General features: G+C 45.2%; 1 protein-coding gene and 1 long non-coding RNA gene across 2 annotated transcripts in view; one reads left to right on the top strand and one right to left on the bottom strand.

The window, feature by feature from the left end:
* The window catches only part of SETD5 (SET domain containing 5), a 62774-nt gene that overhangs the window by 16832 nt on the left and 22344 nt on the right, over positions 1 to 23598 (top strand). Inside the window, exons 2-14 of the mRNA XM_080993437.1 lie at positions 10365 to 10539; positions 13147 to 13252; positions 14949 to 15160; positions 15958 to 16016; positions 16330 to 16517; positions 17737 to 17775; positions 18274 to 18516; positions 18935 to 19083; positions 19273 to 19390; positions 19861 to 19970; positions 20223 to 20463; positions 20653 to 20733; positions 22475 to 22738. Of these exons, the coding sequence (XP_080849563.1) occupies positions 10469 to 10539; positions 13147 to 13252; positions 14949 to 15160; positions 15958 to 16016; positions 16330 to 16517; positions 17737 to 17775; positions 18274 to 18516; positions 18935 to 19083; positions 19273 to 19390; positions 19861 to 19970; positions 20223 to 20463; positions 20653 to 20733; positions 22475 to 22738 (1881 nt within the window). The 5' untranslated portion in view covers positions 10365 to 10468. The remainder of the gene's footprint in view (positions 1 to 10364; positions 10540 to 13146; positions 13253 to 14948; positions 15161 to 15957; positions 16017 to 16329; positions 16518 to 17736; positions 17776 to 18273; positions 18517 to 18934; positions 19084 to 19272; positions 19391 to 19860; positions 19971 to 20222; positions 20464 to 20652; positions 20734 to 22474; positions 22739 to 23598) is intronic.
* LOC308470279 overlaps positions 1 to 23598 on the bottom strand; it is a 350106-nt gene that overhangs the window by 317996 nt on the left and 8512 nt on the right. The gene's annotated exons all lie outside the window — the stretch shown is intronic.

The raw sequence follows: 23598 nt of genomic DNA, 5'->3' as shown, positions 1-23598 counted from the left end.
GGGTTAAATGTCCATTTGGCAACCTATGGACTGATTCTGTGGCTCCTGAATCATACCAGCACCATCAAGCTTAAATTTTGTTATGAGTGCTTCTAACAGCATGTCAGACCCTGCAAGATGATGAGAGAGAGTGCAGGAGGGAGAGGGAGTTTGTGTTAAGTAGCTGATCCCACTTCTCTGTACTGAAATTTTCCAAACGGTTTCTAGTTTACTGTTCCACCCTCCCTGCCCTCTCCCCACCCCCATGGCAGCAGCCTGCAAAACATATACGATCAGTTTGATCGGTCTGAAGGATCATTTGCTGGTAACTTTTAAGGGGGGGGAGGAATAAAATCAGGTTTATAATGGAGGTAGGGGCTGAACCTTAAGTATAGAGTAGCTGCCACGGCTCCATAATTGCTGCACTGTGTCGTGTTGCCATGGTTCCCAGTGCTGTGTCTCTGCATGGTTTCTGAGAGTAGGGCCAAGGCAGCCAGTCACAGCAGAGCTGCTGTGTACGTGTTTGGGGAGTTTAGACTTGTACTGACAAGGAAGTGATTGGAGAGAGCCCTGTGCTGATAGTTAGGGTGTTAGGAAAGGATCTGGGTATTTCCCACCCCATATTGCGTGCGTTTTTATTCCTTCCCTTCCTCCTCAGACAGACCGAGGTGGGAAACATTATAAGGCAGCATAAATGCTTAGTTCCTCCCTCCGCCGGTCCTCAGTCACGGGGGCAATGACATGAAATGTGGGATTCCTTCCTCTACCAAATGGTGGGGTGGGGTAGCTGTGGGGAAGGGAGGCTGCTGCCTTTGGATTGGCTCGGGCGTGTTTTCATCAGAGATCCCTTGGCTGACTTGCCATCTGCATAGGCTGTGAATACTTCTCTCTGGCGCAGACCTTGTTCCTTGGGATTGCATCATCTCTGGGAGAGCAGCCAGGTCCGGAGCACTAGTACAAAGACTTTGTGAAGCAGATTCAGCCTGTTCTGTCTCTGAAGCATTTCTCCTCCTTCCTGCTCATCCTTCCCACAGGATTCCAGAAAGAGAGCTTGCTCTGAGAGCCTCTCAGTAGGTCAGCTGCCCTTTGGACTCTGAATCCCAGCTGCTTCCTGTACACCTGGCTGATGCAATGTCTGCCTTTGAAATCCCTGCTGGAATTCACTCTGGAGTGGTTTTGTTTGCCTTTTCTGGGAGTGGCCAAGCAGGCAGAGTAGGCCTGTCACATGACGTCCTTGAATATAAGAAGCCTGTCGCCAGATTTGCAGATGCAGAGCTCTCTCCTTTCCAATCTAGCAACCGGTTCCTGGCAAATTTTGTCAGGCATTGCCTTCTCTTGGTGGCAGTTATATATCATGTGCACATTACAGTTGCTAGCATTGTAATTGGTAATTTGCTGTGGCCTCTGTGATTGTCCTGGGAATTCTGAAGGGGTTGATCTGAATTTGAGTTCCAGTCCAGCTGAGTCCGTTTACTGCACCGTTTTCTTATGATTCAGCTGTTTGCATTATTTTTCTCCCAAATGCCATCTACGTAAAATAATTTAGGGAGTGATACTTTACTTGACAGGTTTGTAAGGATTCATATTTTTAAAATCAAAGGCCTGCTTTAACTATTTCCAATAAGGTATTTTACTTTCACATACCCACCACACCACCTCCCACACACTTTGGATTGAAAAGCAAGGTATTTATGAGTGCTCATCTTGATGCTTTGGCCCCCTTTAACTGTGAATCTCAGAAGACACGTGGTGTCACCACCTTTTCATGTGGTGTTTATGATAGAGCATGGACCTTCCTTGTGGTCATCCCAGTTTTTTTCACTGTTATATCCTGAATTAGAATTCTAATATCAAGGCTTCCAGACAGTTTGGAGTGATAAATTGTGGCCGGATGCTAATTGGGGTTGACTGCTAGACTAGATGATCCATTAGTCTGACTCACTATGAAAGTATTTCATATTGGTCCCTGAACCATCCTTTTGTGTCAGAGAAAGACTGGGGAAGGCTTTCCCAATTTAGAGAACCCTCGTTTTCATTTTGTAAATGTAGCTTTTTGTCCTGTGGCTGAAAAATTGTGCAGTGACGACGTTTGAATAATAGAAATAGGAAGCAAAGCAGCAAAAAATTGATTGCCCAACTAACAAATATCAATCTGGATGTTGAATTTATAATTTAAGGGATAACTCAGGTTTTTCACATCTGAGACAATCGATCACAGTGCTGAGGATCCAGTGTAGAGTAAATGCAGTATGCCTGGCAACATGCAACTAAAATATGTAAATCAACTGCAGCCCTCTAGCTTGTAATCTATTTCCAGCTCAGCCTTCAGTGCTGAAATGGCTCACCCCCCCTCCTGCTTTTTCATATGCTTCATCTACCAGCTTCTGTTTTATTCAGGCCTTATACCCTGTGTCCTATGATTTACAAATAGAAAGCTATTAAGCACAACCCCGCCTTATCCACCAACGAGGCAACTAGCATAAAAACAAAATTAAAGTGGCTACACTCTGTGGAATGGCTGTCTAATAAGAAAAGTGTAGAACAAGCTGAATGCCCAAATGAGAACAAAAATGAGCAGTAATTTGAGCAAAAGAAATGCAAGCTGATAACAAGGGATGCAAAAGAAGAATGAGACAGTGCATCAGTAGAAACACTTAGTCAACTTTTTTAAGAACCCTCTTCAAAATACATTAGAAGCAGCAAACCAGCTGGGGAGATTGCTGGATTTTTGGATAATAAAGGAGTTAAATGTGAGCTATTGGAGTAAAAGAGTGAGTGCAGAGAAGCTGAATGAATTCTTTGCATCTATCCTCAATGCAGAAGATGGAGTTCAGATTCTTTCCTGGGTGACATGTGCAAGGAAGAATCTAAGGTATAGAAACTTTCCTGGGTGACATGTGCAAGGAACTGTGCCAGGAGAGAGATCTTGGTGCTTTTCAGTAGTGTTTACTGTAGCATCTTTATTGAGAGATTGCCTGAGTTGGGGAGGGGTATACTGCTTTACAGTGGTTCCAGGCTATTACTCTACTCCCACACATTTAATGGGATGTGATTGGCTGATTTTTAAATATCAGCATAATGTTAATTAACTATTCCTGATCATTTTTCATTCTTGGGGGGAGAGAGTGTTGTGTTGTCTCATTTTATTATGCACATTTATGTTACAGTTTTTTAAAAATATTTTGTATATTTTAATTGCTGTAAGATGCCAAGTTTTTTTAATAAAGCTTTTCTAATAAATTTAATAAACTTACAATTTAAATAGTGGTTGGAGACAAATTCTAGGCCTTGTCAAAAGCTTAACAAATCCCTGGATCCAGATGGCACCCACCCAAATGTGAAATTGCTGTTCTTGTAATAAAATTATGTAACTTGTCCCTAATAACAGTCTCCATACCTGGGAATTGTGAAGTGGCCACTGCAATACCATTTTTTTAAAAAATCAGGGGAGTAGGGAGAGATTCAGGAAATTACAGACCACTTAGCTGTTCTGGGAAAACTAATATGAAAAGCATTATTAAACACAAAATCATCAAGCACTGTTGTTGTTGTTGTTTGCGCCTGTCTTTCTCAAGAGGCAATGGAGTGAACCTCCGGGGGTGAAGTCAAACCACTGTGTTAGCCGCACTGAAGTAACCTCGCCAGGACGCAAGCCTGGGCAGTCTGTCTGGAGGTCCTGGGCTGCCCAGACAACAAGACCCTGCTCTCAGCCTCGCTGGTGTGGTCTAAAGAACAGCAGAGCAATACATTTGGCACCAGCTTGGCTGCAAGAGTTGCCAGAAGGAGGTGTACAGGACGCCATCCAACCGCCTTAGGGACTCCACTCTGGATTTGTGATGGGTTTACTCCTTAGCTTTTTCTTCTCCTGAAGATATCTCACAAGGCAGCGGAGGTTTAGGACCAGAGTTTTCCTTCTCTTAGGACAGAGGTTTCCTTCTCCTAGATGGGCTACCATCCCAGGTTGACGAGCCTCATCCTTTCCTCTACAGCACATGCAGAAAACGCTTTCTTGACCATTGGACCCACGGTTGGTCTCATCTGTTCAATCTGCCAAAGCCTGTCTTCGCCTTCAGGTGAAGTCCCTAACTCACTGAGAGTTTGAGACCCATTGGCTACCCTCATCTGGTTTAGCCAGCCAGTCGAAGCCATATCTGGGGTGTGGCCACTGTCGCATGCTGGCAGCTTCTAGGAGGCACAGTTGAGAGCTCAGCTCTCATTATCAAGCATATCGAAGAACAAATGGTGCTGAAGAAGAAACAGCATGGCTCCTGCAAATATAAGTGCTGCCTGACTAACCTATTAGAGTTCTTTGAGAGTATCAGTATGGATAGAGTTGAATCCAGTAGATGTGTAGTTGGACTTTCGAAAAACTTCTTGATGTGGTGTTAGGAGTGAGCAGTGGTGTGTGTCCCAAGTTTACTCATCCCACCAAATTGTTCAGGGAAGCTACCAAAAAATCAGGGGATGCAACTGCAGCATTTGATACTAGGCCCCTTCCTCTCACTTGCTTTGTCAGATGCACTATTCCATATGCTATAAGTGAATGCAGGGGCCTCTTCTGTGACATAATGCCTGTCTTTGTGCTGTTCCAAAACCACCCCAGCTGCTTCGTTCCTATAGTTGATATCAAACTAAGATCTAATGTGCCTTGTGCTGGCCTCCTCCTTAGCTGTTTCCCCTCCCTCTGAATGTGGTCTGGGGAAAATGAATCCAGAAGTGTTGGCTTGCATTTTTGTTGTTTGGTGTTTCTGAAATTGCTTGTTCCTCTGATTTTCATTCTCATTAATTCTACTTTAGTATCAGCTGCACATGTGTTTCCCCTCTAGATCATTGACTCAATAATGCTAGTTCTTCCTGATTTTCACTGTTTGACTCTTTCTTAGTTTCTGTTCATATTTGTGTGCTTTCAGCCAGTTTTCAGGACCATCTCAGAATGATATTTTCAGGGCTGGCGTGACAAAGAATGAGAATCCTCTAAAATTGTGTGTAGTTGCTACTTTGCTGATTTTACAGAGCTATCAGCATGGCTGAAGAACCCAGTGCATTTGGAAACAAGAATATGAAGGGAAAGCATATGTGGAGGATGCACAGATCCGAGGGGGAAAGAAATTGAGGAAGAAGTGTTGGGAAAAGTGGTTACACAAGGCCTAGAGACTTGGGCAGATAAGGAAGGTTTGAAATATGGAGGCTATGACCCAGAAGCCAAGGAGGCAGTGGCCCAGTTTGCAAACAATATTAAGACATAGTTTTAACACATGCAGGTGTTTAGCTCCTCGCTCATCTCTTTCTTGTGCTTTGTGGTCAGAGGAAACAAGCTAGTGTTGGGCCTCATGTGCAAACCCAAGCTTTTGTGGGCTCGGGGTTTGTTTCTCTCTAAACAACGATAGGCTGGCCAAGAACAAACCTTGGCCCCTCTTTGTGGTTTGTTTGGAGAGAAACAAAACCAGGGGCCTGCTCCTCATGACATGGCCCCCACCACACTGTGCCTTGTTTATGGTTTTGTTTCTGCCGCACACAGTGCATCCAGGAGCTGGAGAGAAGCAAAGAATTTGCACATGTTAAACGCAAGTTCACAGAATCATAGATTTGTAGAGTTGGAAGGGACCATGAGGGTCATCTAGTTTGACCCTCTGCAATGCAGAAATCTCTCAACCAACTTGGGACTCAAACCCACAACTCTGAGATTAAGAGTCTCATGCTCTACACCAAACTGAGCTATGTGTCAACCATCTTGATCACTGTGTTAGTATGTTAAAAGTGAAAACTGTGACTGCAGTTTTCTTGCTAGCATAATTCTCCCAACTTTTTTTGTTAAGATGACAGTATATTTTGTAAATATGTGGCAGTTTATAACTGTATCCAAATGTGAAGAAACTTGTAAAAATATAATTAAGGTTTTTTCTTCTTCACCTTTGCTATTATATATGCTAGGAACACCCACCTACACCCACACCCCTGCATAATGCAAACTGCTACAGGCCTTAAAGCAATGTTTCAGGTTCAACATCTAACACAGACTTTGTCACTACCCCTATTTTATGCATTATTGCACTTGACTTTTACACCCAACCAGGTATACAGGGCCTGAATACAGTACTACGCTTCCTTGATAATTTTCAGGATGTGACACCCAGATTGAAGGGTGACCAGCAGATCACTGCTGATCACATCACATCATTGTTTTGGATAGATACACAGAACTCCAAGTTTTGATATTCACCAAATATTCACCAGTTTTGATATTGGATGTTATGTGCCTCTGTTTAGGATACAAGTTAATGCTGTATCATAACCTGCCTTAAATCTTCAGAGGCCATTGGCAATTGAAATTTGGTTGATTGACATTTTAAGCTTGCAATTAATCAAATGACTATTTTATTTGTAGGCTGCTTTGAATTTGATTTCATCATAGGGTGGAATATGAATACCTTAATAAATACAGACTTGTCTGTAGCGTCATAAGTTACCATCAAACACGTGATTACAGCTGCAAATCTATGTGTTTGTTTGGAACCATATTCACTGTATAGGGGCTATTTATTCTCCTGCCGACCTAGCAGTTCGAAAGCACATCAAAGTTCAAGTAGATTATTAGGTACCGCTCCGGTGGGAAGGTAAACGGCATTTCCGTGCGCTGCTCTGGTTCACCAGAAGAGGCTTAGTCATACTGGCCACATGACCCGGAAGCTGTACGCCGGCTCCCTCGGCCAATAAAGCGAGATGAGCGCTGCAACCCCAGAGTCGGTCACAACTGGACCTAATGGTCAGGGGTCCCTTTACTTTACCTTTAAGAACTGTGTGTTGAGGATGACAGTAAAAGTTGCACATGGATCACTCAGAGTTTCTCTCCTCAATCTCACTGGTGGTATAGCTTTTTCTTCACTGTCGTGAGAGTCTTGAAGTCACCTGAATCTACCCTATGCCATGTAGAAAGTAAGATCAGTGTGGGAGACTTGTATAGATTGATGAAACCTTTCAGGAGAGTTCTAATTCTGATTCCTGTCCAGCTCTCCCTCTCTTGATTTACAATGTGGTTTTCAAAAGATGCATGCCCTTTTTGGTCTTCAGAAGAAAGGTGGACATTATCACCATTATTGGGTGTTAGAAATGTTTAAGATTGTTTGGTGCTTTGTATTGGCTGCATTATGTAGGCCAGAGAGAATTCTAATGACTGGGCATCCTTCTGCCCTGTCTGGGGCTCAAACTAGACTGGGAGCCCTGCCCCCTTCTTTTTCAGAATTCAGAGACACAGCTCATGAGATTCAGCAGAAAAGGATTAAGCCCCCACAGAGCAGCCCCTTTGGTTTGAACCCAGCCTAGTCCAGAGGAGGGGGCACTGAGCTTCATTGTCTTATTGTTTTTATAGACAAAACGTTCCAGCCGGCTCTTCATTTTGCCTCCAAAGTCTCAGCCACATCGGTCAGATGGGAGTGAAGGATAAAGGGAGATGGTTGAAACAAAGATTGCACTATTCTGTTGCTCTTGCGTCCTGAATGTTGAGGCAGTTTCAGATTTGATCGTCATGGAGTTGATTTATAGATGGCATATATGTCTGTTCGGGCCATTTCCATATAACACTACCAGGAAAAATTTGATACTGCCCTCTCTCCCTTGAACAGATCCCCAGATCAAGGCATCAAGTAATTTCAATTCCTGTACAACCACAGCCTGGTTGTACACCTGCCCTGGTGGTGGTGTTGTTGTTGTTGTTGTTACTAGAGAACCTCGTTGTGTTGTATGGGTGAGACCTTCTCCTTAATGTTTGTAGGGCTGCATGAGTCAGCCTAGTGGCTGCTTCCAGTCTCTGCATAATCCTCACTTGTAAGATCCAAAACATGTCCCCGCTCTTCCATTTATCAAGCCTTGTTGGCTCCCATTTTCTTTGTTATTTCTGTTGTACTTAGTTTTGTGAGCTCTTTGTTCAGGGGTCATATTGCGTTGGTATTGGGTTCCATGTCTAGCACATTGTTGGTGCTCCACTATTAAGTAGCGATAGTGTTGTGGGCGAAAGCAACTAAATTCTCCTGTCCTTTTCCATTACTGAAGTTCCTCCTACGAGATACTGTCCATAATTAAGCTGTTGTTGTTTTTTCTTAATTAAGGATGAGCCTTGATGTTCTTCCTAATTCCTTGCGAATCTGGCTTAGGGCTGTTGGACTAGAAACAGCAGGCCTTTCTTTCATTGCGTGGCCAGTTCTCAGAAAGAACCAGAATGGTGCTTGCCATTCTGTGTGGCAGCACTTCTGAAGTGTCATTCAGTGCAAGCAAACCCATATTTGGACTGTTTGGCAAACCTTAAAGGAACCCCTGGGATTCCCATGCTCTTGCCTGTGAATAAGTGGGGCAAAACCTTGTTTGAGTACCAGTGCAGACCACATTCACGGCTTTACACAGTAGTGAGCATTCCTGGACAGAATGGAAGACTCCAAAGACAATCTGCAACTGCATATTCTTTTACCTCATGTGTGTGTATTCAGGCACGCGTTCACACACAGGTTCTAATGTGCCAGGTAAATACTTCCTCTGTAGAAATGTGCATGTGATGTAGCTCCTTTTATGGCTGCAGATAATGCTATTAACTGCAGAAACATTCTGAAGAAATTTTCCAGCCCGTCCTAGCAAGATGTGATCCATATTTCTACACCTTCTTTCAGAGGGGAACAATTAATAGCCTTTTCTAGGCTTACCTATCGGTGAAGTGATTTGATACCTGATGGTGCCTTGCTCATAGGGAGCGATGCATGTTAAGTTCTGTGCCTTCTGCATTTAGCCCAACCTGTACTAGTAATTATTACAAAGCTTGAATGCTTGTTTCCCACACAAAGAGCTGCCCTGATGGCATGGCTAGCCCTGAAGAATGGGAAGAAAGTGCAAAGGAACTAGGTCAGAAAGAAAGTGCAACATTTATTTGCTTCTCCCACATTCCACCACGATCACATCACAGACCTCATCCTTGCATATGGGTAATTTGTGGAGGTAGGAAAGTTCTTGAAAGGCTACAGTGGGCAGCAGCTGTTCCAAGTTCTCTGTAATAGGAATGAACAGATTGTTAATTAGTAATATGTCTACCATGGGCAAAGAACCATTGGTTTCACAAAAGCAGTTTGTGTCAAGGCAAGGTGGATAGTCGACCATTGAACCCTTTAGAGCCAGCAGCACCTACTGGTGAGCTTTCCCACCTGCTTTAATCCACAAGCTCCTGCTGCCCTCCAAGAGCTTGGGAGTAAACACCTCCCACAAGCGATCAGTTCTGCAGGTACAAATCTATTCCCAAAGGATAGAGCCCCCCTGCACAGCCCCAGATACACCTGCAAGGGACAAACTAGATATCCTCTCACTTACTGGAAGGCCTTGAGCTCTGTTGAGGCAGGTTCAGACAGGTTGCATGTAGGCCGAACCATCCACTGCAACTCTCACTTCATGCTCCCTTCCTTACTTAAGTCCCCCCTCCCCCAAGTTGGCCTTTGTATCAGGGCTGCTTCTCATTCTGTACTTAGTTGCAGTTGAGTGTAGATGCCGGATTACATAGCATACCAAATCTGAATGGTGGATGTGTGTGTTTAGTTACTTGTCTCTGCAAAATAAATAAAAGAGTAGGGCCCGTTCCTTTCCTGGTAGCTGTTTCTCTGTATATTTCCAAGTAACACAGTGGTTTAAATGTCCACGTTGTGTTCAGGTCTGAAGAGAGGCATATGTACTGTATGTTGTACTTTAGTACCAGAGTACAAACAGAGAGAGGCACGGCCTTTGGGCTCATTACTTCCTTCATTGTGCAGCCATCTGCCTTCGACTGTTCCCCCTTTCACCACCATTTCAGATGTGCCCCTTTCCCCCCTGTTCCTCTTGTGTTAAACCTTGTCCCAAGTGAGCATGAGGGATTTGGGAGATGACTTTGCATCTCATGCACATCTGTGAAGCTCAGGAACTGGATTTTGGCACTAGGGTTGTCATGAGGATCATTCTGAAATAAATCATTACAGAAATGAATAAATGCCTTCCGTGCTGCTTTCTTTTCTCATTGGCTGCTCTGGGATTCTATCTCAACACACACACACACACATGTTGTGCTCTGCCTCCCCTACTGGCAGTTTTACCCATGTGACCGTCTTTTGCAAGACAGGCCTGCGGGCCTCTTGCCTGTGCTTGGCATTCTCTTTTATGGCACGAGGAAATACCTGCATGTGAACCAGGTGGCCATATTTGAGAGGAGATTATGTAAAAGTAATGCAGAGGCAAGAGACAACACGCACCCTCTGAAGTTTCTCATTCCTTCCTTCAGCCCGCACTGTCCTCAACTTTAGGATGGTTTTGCAGGCAGGGTGAACCATATGTCTGTGGCAATGATACACAAAAATGCAGTGCATTGTTTCTTTTCCCCTTGGCAGGTTTCCCCATGTCCGTGACGTGTTGGCCGAGGCTCTGCGGCTGCTCCCCGCCCTTGGAGCCGCCAGTCGCTACCCTTTGGACTCCGTGATCCCTGACAAACGTCATGAGCATTGCAATCCCTCTGGGAGTCACCACACCAGATACATCTTATTCAGATATGGCTGCTGGATCTGAGTAAGTTCTGCCTTGCCTGCTAGCGTGTGAAGGGCATGGAATCAGGCCTCGGTGTTCAGACTTGAGCTGTCCTGCTGAGCCCGGGATAGCAGGGAGTAAGCTAGCTTTGCAACAGATAAACCAGAAATCTGAGGTGGTATCTGGTGCACACATTTGATCGCGACGGAACACCAAACAGAAGCACTTCCCCCTTTCCCTCAAATTGCGTCCAAGAAGAGGCACTGTCTAGAATACTGCTTTCCCAGTGATCTTTAATTCACACCTGTTGTATCATACCTTGGTTGATAGGTATCTTGCAAGACATGAGCCCTGACGGTACTCTTCTTTTCCTCTCCTGTAGCCTAAGTTGCATGGTGCTGCTGATACAGATGGCTGTGTGATGTGGGTAAGGAGGATCTTTCAGGCATCGGGCCTCTTGCCTATCTCAAACTGTTAAGTAGATTTTTCACCCCTTTAGTGTGGCTCTTTTCCCGAGGGAGGCTTGTAAGGTAGCTTGTGGGAAACTTCCTGCACCAAAACCCGAATGAAGCGTCTACACTACAGGAGTTGAATTGATCGTTGAGCTTAGTCAGGCACGGAAAGAGGGTCATGCCTTGCTGATGCTGTTCTGTGCTCCTGCACTTGTCTTCAGCAGTTTCTCCCAAGAATGGAGCACTGTGAAGGGCCAGACACACTGTTTGAACCACCTGCTTGACAGACTGTACTCAGGAGACACTGAAAGCTCTGTGTATCTGGCCTCTGTTTGGTGGGCTTTTGTGAGGCGCTAGCATTCATGAAACACTCCTTTTTCCTGCATCTTTTTGTGTATCTGGATACACGGTGTAGTATATCGTGTCTGGTTTTGTTTCATACCACGGACCTGATCAGGCTTTGTTGAGCACCTGTCCAGCTCAGCTTCAGTCATACTGCATCTGGAGTATTCCCAGCAAATAAGCTCACTACAAAATAAATGTCCTTTACTTTGTTTCCTGTCTAATGTTAGATCTGTTCTGAATATACGTCTCACTTCATAGCTATTTCTGTCAGGTCTTCTTGTTTTGATGACAGTTTTTTTGTGTTTTGTTTTACTGGGAATGTTTAGGATCACATTCCATGATACTGTCAGGTTGCAGTGGCCTTGCGTTCTGTCTTCTTATATATAGAGCCCTGAAAAGGCTGTAGCTGTTACCCGTCCTGTCCTTGCCCTCCTTGGGAGCATGGAGGTAGAAGCAGCTATGTTAAGATTGTTTCATAGCACTAGACTTCAGATGCATGTAGGTAAAGGGTCTGCCAGTCAACGTTTGCTCTGCTATCATGTGCCACCAAGCCTTCATGGCCAAAGAGTAGCCACAATTTGAAGAAGGGTCTCTGCTTGAATTGTATTAATTTTCAAGCGCAAGCTCCAGGGACTTGGGATGCAAAAGTAGAAATGGGCATGGAAAAGCCACTTTTGTTAGTAGGGTATCAAGAAAGGAACACATTGATTCAAGATTAAGCTTCTATAGGTAGAGGAGTTGCTGGTTTTACCAGTCCCACTGTTTTGAAGATCTCTGTAATTTAATGTAGCACAACAGAGCAGTAGTTAGGAATGAGGAGTTTGCGGTCATCTTGGAGAGACAGGAGTTCCAATAAGCAAGTACCGTGTGGCCACCCGTCCTCTTCCTGGCTGTAGCTTTTGAAAGTTGACTGCAGTTGCAGAAAGGACATTTCCTGAACCATATCCCTAATGCGTGCTTGCAGCGGCAGCTCCTCCTCCTCTTAGTCCTCCCCCCTCCTTCCAAAGAGAGCAATTTCTCCTTCTGGCATCAGGGCTTTGGCTTCATCACCTACGCTTTTCCTGTTTCCTTTTCTATAACAAGGACTCCCACAGCCTTTCACTAATTGCCCATTTTGTACAGTACCGTATTCTGAGTTGATTTTTTTCTGCCACCTTGTGGTGGAAAATTGCAATTTTCGGTCAGTAATTAGTTGGGAATTCACCGCATCATCCTACAAGAAAGCAGGGTATCTTGAATATTTTAGTTTGTCCGGAGTTCCTTCCGATCCAGGTCATAGATATTCCTGTAGCTCTTGGCCTATTTTTGTCGAGTACTCTCAAGAGCTCCCATCACTAGAAAATTGTGTCTCGGCTCCTATCTGTATTGAGTAACTCATTGCATTTGAAGCAGCAGTATGTAGACGTTGTGGCCTGAAAGGTATTCCCCTTTAAAGTCTGAGGCTGTGGCGAGGTGATCTCAAATTGCATAGAGTTGAGTGGGGATCAGGAGGAGGAGCAAATCCACGAAGGGTTTAAAGTGAAATGAACAGCTAGCAGAATAATCCAGCGAGCAGCATTGTCAGCAGCTTTTTCCTTCCTGTTGCCTCTTGCTGAAGCAGGGTTGCTCGTATTGCTTATCCGGGATGCCTCATTTTGAGGCAGCTGCCAGTCACTCGCCCTTCCCTAGCCCCTGCTTTATGCAGAATCCGGCCTTCATGGATTCCATACCTCACTTGCCCCTCAGAAAAGGTATGTCCATTCTCGGCCGGATATCTGTGTGGCATGAGAGAAAATGCTAAGACCTGGCTAATTTTTTTTTTCAAAGAACCACTTCCTCTACTGATTGGTTCTGCTCTTGGCCCTTTCTGCAGCCCAGAGTCTGTGGAAGCTAGCCCAGCTGTTGGTGAGAAAAATGTGTATGCAAGTCATGGCTACGGGGCCTCCCAGAGGCACAGCTACCGAGGGCTGCCTTATGCAGTGAGTACCGTCTCTCTTATCTGCAGCCGACTCATCTATTTTACCCATCCCCTCTCCCTGGCTTGTGCATGATTGAGCTGTATATCTTCTTTGAGGACGGCAGCATTGCCAAGTGACACATGGGTACTGAATTTCTAGCCCCGCGTTTGTGTTTGTTTAGTGCTTGCAGACAACTTACTGCGAAAGGGAAGTATGGGACTAGAACAGCCTAGTAAACAAGCCCACAAAGTTACTGCATTTCCAGAAAATCAGCCGGCATGAGAACATAGGCTACCCGCCTCTTAGCAAGACAGTGTTAAAAGAAAGCCTTCTGCCGAGGGAGCTGGCGTGGTCTACCGCTCTTCCGCCGTGTGCCAGTCACAGAGGAAGGGCCGCCTTTCCACTGTGACCAGCACAGAAGGCAAACTGGCTGGTGGAGGAGGAGGAGGACAGAGTGATGGGCCTGTTCGTTCACCTGCATTGAATTCCTGGCCTCCTTTGCCTGCCGAGTGAGTTGTTAAATGCAAGCTTGGACTAGAAGGTGAGGGGGGCATCTCTTTTTCCCTTTTTGGTCTTTAGCACTGACTGCTCATAGAAACTACCACCTAGGGTAGACCTACCCATTGCAGGTATATTTTTCTAATGAAGTTCCCCTCGCCCCTCCCCCAAAAGTGTATTGATAAGCCCCAGTATTTTGAAAGTTGAAAGCATAGGTTTCAGAATCAAGCCAGTTTGAAAGACAGCTTGCAGTTTTTCTGTGCTTAACAGTGCAGAATGCTTGCATACACATGCAGGTCTCTGCCTTAAGAAAAGCAAGAGGGACCTGCAAGGAAATGTTATGGTGTGGAGTGTGCTGGCTCAGGTTTTCAGCTATCCCATTCCATCGTTTTTCATTCTCCATCACCGCCACCCTGTCTACACCTGTCAGCCAGCCAGTATTTCGTGCCCATCGAGAATGCTCAGTCCTCACTGGATGGTTTGGGGGCATTTTCTCCATTTTGGGGGTTTGAGGAGGTGGAGTGGGTATACTTATGCTGAACCCCAAACGCATTAAATTATTGAATTTCTCTGTCAATATCTGTGAGCAGCTCTCATTCCAAACTTGGGGACAGTTTAAAATAACTTCTTTGAACCAGAAAATGACGTATCCAGACATTGAGATGCTTATTTCTACCCTATACATATGCATACATGTTTCTCTGTCTTCTGGTTCCAGACACTCCATTCTCCCCCTGCATCCCACCCGGTTGCCATTTTCTCCCCTTAGTCTCCACATTTTGCGCCTTGAAGAGATAGCATAGAGCTGTTTGAGGCGTTTTCCCTGCAGATTTTTTTTGGTACTTGTTGCAAGCCCCTGATTTCCTCTGAGACTGCTGGTACTTCTTTCTTGTGTGTGGGTAGTGTGGTTTTGTTTCCATTAGCACAAGCATAGGTAGTTCAAATCAGTGTTAGTATATTTTGCTAAGACGCCTGGATATCAGGGCTTTCTTTATCTGTGGTTGGACTGAGAAAACAATCGCTCCGCCCAGTTCTAGAGAGAGTCCAAAGTTGTAGGTCCTTGCTCTGTTAGCCAGAGTTCCTGTCGCTCCTCAAATCTGTGCATGTGGTGGTGGGTAGGTTTTGGAAGTGTCTTAGGGCTCACATGTTGTGTAAAGTCATGCCTCTTGCTCTCCTCCCCCACATTCAGAATAGAACTGATGCAAATGTTTGTTTTCAGGATCATAATTACGGAGCCCCTCCTCCTCCGACCCCTCCTGCTTCTCCCCCTGTCCAGACCATCATCCCTCGTGCAGAACTGAATGGCCTACACTCTCATGATGAGGAGAATTCTGGGGACACAGAGAGTTCTTCAGAAGCAGAGTCTATTCCTAGCTGGTGTCACTGTAGTCTCTCCCAAGATGGTTTCCTCATCAAATGTGAGAAGTGCAGGTAAGTTCTTGCCTGTAGGCAGCCTCATACATGGGAAAACGAGGGGGGTGGGGAGAATGTTTAAAGAGGCTTCCTGATTGCTCAGTGGACCATTTTCTTTACCTTCAATTGGTCACTGCAGCAAAGGAGCTGACTTACACAAAATCAACACGCACATTTTCACAATGCAGGAGCCAAATCCTGCAAGTTCATCAGATCAAATAAATAGTACCAATGTCAGATTGTCTAAAAGTGATTTGTTTGAGCTGACCAAATGCAGTTGGTTAAATAATCATACCTTATGCTCAGTGGAGTGTGTCTGAAAGTCTCTCTGAAGTTAGGTGCTTCTAATGCAATGGTGAAAGAGTAATAGCGAAGGAGAGGTGGAACTTCTTCAAAGATTGGCAAGCAGCAGAAGGGGGCTTGGGGGTCATAAGGAACATGAGATCTGATGTCTTTCCACTTTCCTGTCCTTCCAGGCCATCACTGGTCCAGGGCATTTCAGTGGCTCTGCTTTCACACACTGTAGGCTTATTTCCACACTTACGAGGGCTAAGAATGTGGTCTTTCTGAAACTTGAAAGATGGGGCTCTTGAGAACATGGGTATTGCACTGGGCGCACAGCCCATTATTTGCTGGAGCGATGGCCTTGGACGTGAATGTGTGAAGCTGAGACGTGGCCATTAAATTCATTTTAACTTTATATAACACTTTAATGTCAGGTGACCTAGTGTTCCACTGAAGACCTGAGGTTAATTTATTTTAAGCAATATAACTTTTAATAATGCCAACTTTGGGTTTCTGTTGCCCTTTTGCAGGGGGCTTAGCCGAGGGAAAGTGATCAGACTTCGTCGGAGGAAGCAAGACAACGTGTCAGGTGAGTTAGTGCCCCAGGCTCGCGGGATTTGAATGAGCGGGTGCCCTGATGCAGTGAGAGTGCTCTGTGTCTCATTGCCTCTCTTTGTCATCTTTCCCAGTTTACCTGAGATCTCAAGAGTATAGGGTAGGTACATTGGAAGAGCTGAAGGGGGCAAGCGCAAAGCAAGTTGCCATTGTGAGTGGAAGATGAAGGTTCCTGGCAGCCTTTTTGGGGAGAAGAGTGCAATGTTAACTCACCGGGGCGGGGCGGGGCAGGTACAAGTTTTTCCAGAACAAAGGGGAAGTTGCCAACAAGACGTTTTTCACGGCAGGCGGGGACAGCAGTGCAACTGAGAGCTGGGACGAAGAGCTCTCTCCCTCCACAGTGTTGTACACTGCTACACAACACACCCCTACGAGCATCACTCTGACCGTCAATCGGGTCTGCAGAACCAAACCCAAAAAGAGGAAAAGAAATACAGAGAGAACTCGTACGGCACCAAAAGCCAAAAAAATCAAGGTATGTCAATAGATATGGCTGTCGGCGACTCCAGCCAGTTAACTAAGTAAGCGTTGGGGAGGATGTCTGGCTGTTTTCCTCTAATCTCCTCCTTATTGGTATGCAGCCTTCCATATCATCATGATGATCTCCTTCTGGGTTTTTTTGTGGAGTGGGGTGGGGGGGACAGATGCCGTGGACAAAACGAACAAGAACAGTGACAATGTGTTCCACCGATGCCTGAAGTGGAATTGTGCCACCATGCCCACAGCTCAGGCAGGGCTGCAACTGTGGGAAAAGGGAGGGCTTTTCTGATTGCTTAAGCAGTCGTTTGAACAACAACAACAAAACCACACCAACAACCCCAAAGGACTCTACATGCATCTTACTTACGGAGATACAAAACTAATATTATTGAATTAGTAAGAACTAAACTGAATTCCAGCATTCTAGCCAATCAGCATCAAGTAAAAAAATGAATGCTAAGCATCTGCCACTAAATAAGAACAACAATAGTATTTTAATCATACAACATCAAGAAATGACTTGCATTTAATTTTTTTCATTTCAAATTAACACCCCCCCCCAATGCATATATGATCTTTGGTTCCTTTACCACACAATGTTCAGACTTCAGATATAGAGACCCATGGGTGGAAAACTGGGGGTTTGGATGCAGCAAAATCTGGCTGATAAATATTGTGCATATACAGAAGAATTGTTCCTACAAAGCAAATTTGTTTATAAAAGTTACTTTTTGGTTAATATTCTACACATTTTACATGATTCTCTCCTGCATAAGCTAACAAAAATAATGCATATTAAAGTAATTCTTAAGCAGCAGCTCTCTTCTTACTTAGAAGGGACTCTGGATACTTGGAAGAGTTTTTATTTGGGAATTTCGTTTTGCTGTTTGATACCCACAGAAAGATTTTAGGGTGGCATAACTGTGTATATTCTGCTGTGGTTCCTTTGCTTTTCTTTCAGAGCCTGTTCTTTGCTTTGTGGAAGTGCTATTTGGCCAAAGCTGCAACAATCCATGCTTGTCACCTAGGGAGGTTCTGGAAAAGGCAGCCAACCCTTTAGGGAGGTGGGGGAGTCTACCATTGAAAGTACACTAGGATCAGTTTTTCTTCTAAACCTTGTTGCAGTTTTGCAGCTGTGCCTCCTATTTAACATGAATGAGCACAGATTTATGGGGCAAAAATACTGATGGTCATTTGTCTTACTCTTTCAACAGGCTTTTAGAGAAGGTTCACGGAAGTCTTTGCGGATGAAGGTGAGTTAAGCCACATACCTGATCCCAGAATATAGTTTCATTCTTGTAACACAATTAATGACTCCTGGTTTTGTTATCAAGGACTACTGAGCCCAGCTTATTGGTCATCAGCATGTATGAAACTTCATGGTTATCCTTTGACCCGGTCCAAGATGGTTGTGGCATTATTGTTGAGACAGGTGCACATTTAAAGGACTTTGGTGTGCAAGGCAGGGATGTTAAAGAGCAGAGACGTTGAAGGGCTCATTAGTTTTCTAAGCGATGTGGTTGGAATGGGCTCAAGTACTGTTGTGCTGGTTACCTGAGGCTACTTGAGTAGAGACCAGGATGGGAAGAACTTTGAAAATGCCACAAAAAAGCTGGCTGAGAACAAGGACCACACAGAGTTAGGTGGTTATTTTCCTAGTTATAGGCTGCTCTGTCACCACAAGCAGCCCCGGTGCTTTTCACAGAGCCCTTATGCCGTATAGACATTGAACTGACTCCCTTTTGGTGCAGAACTCTCCTTCAGAAGCCCATGCCCTGGATGAGAATACGGCAGAGGGGTGGGAAAACCGCATAAGGCTCTGGACCGATCAGTATGAAGAAGCCTTCACTAACCAATACAGCGCGGATGTACAGAACCTCCTGGAGCACCATCTAAATGCCAATAAAGAGTTTGTGGGCAAGGCGGCTGTGCTGGACACAATCAATAAGACAGAGCTGTTCTGTAACAACACTGTCATTGGCTCTCAGATGCAGGTAAACAAGTAGACCCCAAAGTGGCGGTAGGCCAGTTGGCTGCATGCCAGGGTGGTGGGTCATTGATAAGGCCCAGGTTTGAAAGATGCTCTTTTGCCTCTAGATGCAAGCAAGCTTATACATAGGGGAGAGCAGATAAGGTGAAGCTCGGGGAGGTATGAAACGACAGTCCTTCTCTCCCCGTCCTCCTTTCCTGGCTCATTAGATAAGATTCTTTTCAGGTATAAAATATTCCTGGTCTGGCCAGCAATGCTACCTTGAGCATGTCTGCTACTTCAGTTCATGCATTCTGGTAGACAATTAAATATGGCCAGTGATCTCAGACCCTGGTTGCTCAGCTGCTTTTAACAAATGCAGCCATACACATGGACCTTCCCTCTGCGGTGTGGGTCCTAAATTCTCTCTCTTAACTTGGCAGCTGCAGCTAGGGAGAGTGACGCGGGTTCAGAAGCACCGGAAGATCCTGAGGGCGGCCAGAGATCTGGCTGTGGACACTCTTATAATTGAGTATCGTGGGAAAGTGATGCTGCGGCAACAGTTTGAGGTCAATGGGCACTTCTTCAAAAAGTAAGAATGCTGAGCAGTCTGAAAAGTGGAACCGTTTTGGGGGCTGGTGCGGGTGGGAGGTTCCCCACAATCGATTGGTTTTAGAAATGAATATGCGTTATGCGGTGGTGCGTCCAGCGCTCCACGGATGCCTTGTAGGCTTGGCTGTGTTTGCCATTAAGGTTACAAGTGCTGTTCTTTCTTTTTTAGGCCGTATCCCTTTGTGCTGTTCTACTCCAAGTTTAACAGTGTTGAGATGTGTGTGGATGCTCGGACTTTTGGTAATGACGCTAGATTCATCAGGCGCTCCTGTACACCAAATGCAGAGGTAAGTGGTTGCTGTGGTGTTTGGCATTTTGATAGGTGTGAAGATTTGGCTCGTATTGGTTGAGTTTATGGTCGGCCACAACTTCAAACAAAGATTGCCCCACCAGTCCAAAAGTGCTGGATCCTCAGATGAAGTCCCTTTATACAATATTGATCCTGCAGAATATTTTACCAGTAGCCTCAGAAGGACAAACACTTGGACGTTGTGATTTTCAGCAGGTGGAATTTTGGTCCATCTGTCCTGCATTCTCCATCAAGTATCCCAATCCTTGACAGAATTCAGAATTCCCTACCTAGCAAAGCAAATCCTTTTAGTCTCAAATGTATACATCATGCTTCACAACTTGGTTGTTCTAAACCAACAGTTGCTTAAAGAGGCTGGCTTTGCTGCTACTTCATTGAAACTCAGCTTTTGCAGTGTGGCACATGCTTGATTTTTGGGATTCTAACGTTTCTGTTTGTGTGTTGAAGGTTCGCCATGTGATAGCAGGTGGGATGATTCACCTGTGCATTTATGCTGTTACGTCCATTGCCAAGGATGCAGAGGTCACCATTGCCTTTGACTATGAGTACAATAACTGGTGAGCGTCCTTGTTACTTGCTTATTGGAGACTTGCCCTTCTTCCCTCAGTACTGACCTTTTCATTTGTGCCCCTGCTTTTTGGTTTTTGTTGTCAAATTACATTCTCAGCCTCTCGGGTGGTAAAGGTCATAATGGGAGCAGTTCCCCCATCTCTTTCCTAGACATTTAGCTCAAAGGTATACTTACATATTGTTTCTCAAGACATTGTGAAGCGATACTAATACGTTCTGTGTCTTTTGTGATGGGGCAGCAACTATAAAGTGGATTGTGCCTGTCACAAGGGAAACCGGAGTTGCCCTGTGCAGAAACGGAGCCCAAACACTGTAGAACAGCTGCCTCCACCTGTTCTAGACACTCTGATTGGAGCAGAGACCAGGCGTCGGAAAGCTCGTCGGAAGGAGCTGGAGCAGCGGGAAGCTGCATCAGATGAGAACAGCAATCCACAGCCAGAGGAAGTCCCTGAGGGACTTGCTGCAGCCAGTGATAATGAGGTAAAGTCTCCACCATCCTATAGCATTGAGTGTTGGTCACTAACTCTGGAGGAACTTGTTCCCAGAGGGAGTGACTTCCCTGGGCATAGAGCAGCCCCAGCCCCAGTGAAATGCTGGACGTTCACGGTAATTGTCCCATATCTTTTTGCAGCTGTGACTGCTGCTGAGGTCCATTCTCTCACATTTCAGGTTGCAGACAAAGAAGAGAAGCAAGAAGAGGAGAAAGAAGCCACTGCGGATGAGCAGGGAGGTCTCACTCAGAACAGACGGGCAAGTATCTTTTCCTCTCTCTTTTTTGTAATGGGTACAGTCCCTCCCATAGGTAGTGAATTTTTATGCTGCCTTCTCACACAGTGTTGTCTAGTTAACTAGTCTGATCTGCCTCCCTCATGCCAGCATTGTTGTTCTGCTCCTGTTCTTCAGGGTTGCTACTTTTTTCACTAGCCCATGTGCCGTGTTGGCTATGGATTCTGATTATGTGGTTTAAAATAGTGGTTTTCAAAGTGTCTGCATTCAGGGAATCTTTTCCATGTTGGCTTGTCTGCAGCAGAACCCTGGACACTGCAGAGGATTCTGGGATATAGTGTCCATGTTCTGTTCAAGCAGGAAACTGGCCAGATCTGTTGGGCCTCACCAGTGCCCTGTTTGAACTAAGTCTATGCCTATGCTTTGCATTTGTAGGGAAGATCAAGAGTAGTGGGTGTGCTGTCTTCCATGACGCTTGTCCACTACAGGTCTATCTTCTTACTAAGGAAAGCTTTGTTAAGCTTCTGAGAAACAGCAGGATGCCCTGCAAAACAAAGATGCAAAAGCAAGTGCCAGCCAGCCAGATGGAGATGTTAATTCAGCAAACCTGGCGACCAGGTAGCTCCACTTCCTCACAAAAGGCTGGTGGCCTATTGTGAAATGTGGCTGGCGCCCTGATATTTTCAAGCACTACCCCATGGCTGTTGAAAGTGAAATAAAATGGCAGCAGCTCAGATAACAGCAGTTCCTTCTCATCCTTGAACATAAGAATAGACAGACAAGAAAAGAAGAGAGGTTAGTCAACATGAGGAAGCTTCAAAGGAAGCCTACAGACATAGGAAATGGAAGGTAAATGGCAATAGTTCCCCCCCTTGAATCTTAGCACTGCCTATCCATGCCAAACAAAAAAATATACCTTGGTCCAGTTAGCCTTACCAGTGTATGTATATGAGGGATAGGATTGAATAGGGTGGGAGGTGAGGAAGAGCAGGCATTTTCCCTAGCAGCAACACTAGCTTGTTGCTTGTATCGCTGTTTTGAATCCCCTGGAGCGTATATTGTCTGAACAGCCATCTTTTTATGTTATTCTAATGGCTACTACTACTGCTTCTTTCTTATTTCCTGCTGAAACTGATATGAGCAGCACACACTTTCATCGGTTGGGCTTCTGTAGCCTTGGAAACAAGGTGCTTTCTTGTCACGGCCTTTAAAAACAAAACAGTGTCCTTTAAATGCTTATACAGAGAAGTGGAATATTCATTATCAATTAGAAAACAGCAACAACCAAACTTTCATTCAAAAGGTATAATCCAAAGCACAGAATATCCTGAGAGGAAGGTACAGTTGAGGAAGACCTAAAGTTGGGGGGGGGGGTTAGGAAGAAGCAAGTGAGAGATGACCTAGCAAGCAGTTTAATGACTTTAAGTATAAATGTGGGGGCGGGGGGGAGACAGGGGTAACACGCATTTTAATCCTAGGCACCTAATATTTTCACATGACCATGCTGTTCTGAATTGCAATTGCTTTGAGATCAGTGTATTCTGAGTTGACAGAACTAGCACCCCATGTTCTGTGTGGTCAGTGCTCAGGCAAGTTGATCCACAAGGAATGGAGAGCAGAACATTATTGGGATGTCTACTCATTTGCCACTGTTGATCCTGTTGTGTTTCCCCTTCTTCCCTTGTTGTCTGGTCTGCCGTTTTTGTTTTTTTTTACCCGTTTGTACCTGTTCTGCTGACTTTGATTTGTGCTTCGGTTGGGCTAGACCCGCGAAGATCGGAAGGTAGAAGCCATCATGCACGTGTTTGAGAACCTGGAAAAAAGAAAGAGGAGGCGAGATCTCCCATCGGATCGGAGCAGCACAGACGCAGAAGTGGTGGTCACGGCAGAGACTCCAGAACCGGAGGAAATAAAAGCTGAGCCAAATGAAACTGAGGAGAGCAGTTTGGCTTCAAGTGTTTCTGTGCCAAGTGCCCCTTCCAGTGCCAGCAGCGTTGGAGTGAACACACGGAGGTCTTCACAGGCCGGGGTAAGAAGAAGGGTAGAACTGCCAAGGGTTCGGCCCCAGTAACTTTGGGAATTACAGTGGAATTTCTGTATGCAACTCCATGTTCAGAAAGGATATACTTCCAGCTACCAGATGCTGGAAGTGTAATTCAACCTTCCTGTTGTATTAAAACGTCCACTGGAATATAATTATATATTATATACAGTGGTGCCTCGCAAGACGAAATTAATCCGTTCCGCGAGAGTCTTCGTCTAGCGGTTTTTTCGTCTTGCGAAGCAACCCTATTAGCGGCTTAACGGATTAGCGCTATTAGCGGTTTAGCGGCTATTAAAGGCTTAAAGGCTTAGCGGATTAGCTGCTAAAAGGCTATTAAAGGCTATTAAAGGCTTAGCGGATTAGATAAAGGGGGGGGGGAAGCGAAAAAAAAATCTCAAGACTCGCAAGACATTTTCGTCTTGCGAAGCAAGCCCATAGGGAAATTCGTCCTGCGAAGCAACTCAAAAACGGAAAACCCTTTCGTCTAGCGGGTTTTCCGTCTTGCGAGGCATTCGTCTTGCGGGGCACCACTGTAATTAGACCATTGGCTTGATCCAACATGACAATTGGTTGTGAGCCCCTGACTGGTAGCATTTTCAGTGTTACCAGACATGTGCTGGATTTGAAAGAAGTCACGTTTCATTGGGCGTGCTGAGAGCACAAGGGAAGGCGGGGGCCATATTTGGACACTTCTTATTGGACTCAAAATATGCCAGCTGGCACCTGTTTGGCAAATGCTTCAAGGGGTGAAAACAGTATTCTAGAGGGAGCATTGCATTAAGATGCAAGTAAAACTCCCCACCCCCACCCCAAAGAATACTAGCGTCCCAGATTCTCCCTTGACT

Source organism: Podarcis pityusensis (assembly GCF_964106645.2).
Source record: "Podarcis pityusensis genome assembly, chromosome: 2".
NCBI classification, from domain to species: domain Eukaryota; kingdom Metazoa; phylum Chordata; class Lepidosauria; order Squamata; family Lacertidae; genus Podarcis; species Podarcis pityusensis.
Note: the sequence above shows the minus strand (reverse complement) of the source record. Positions and strands in the feature narration are given on the sequence as shown.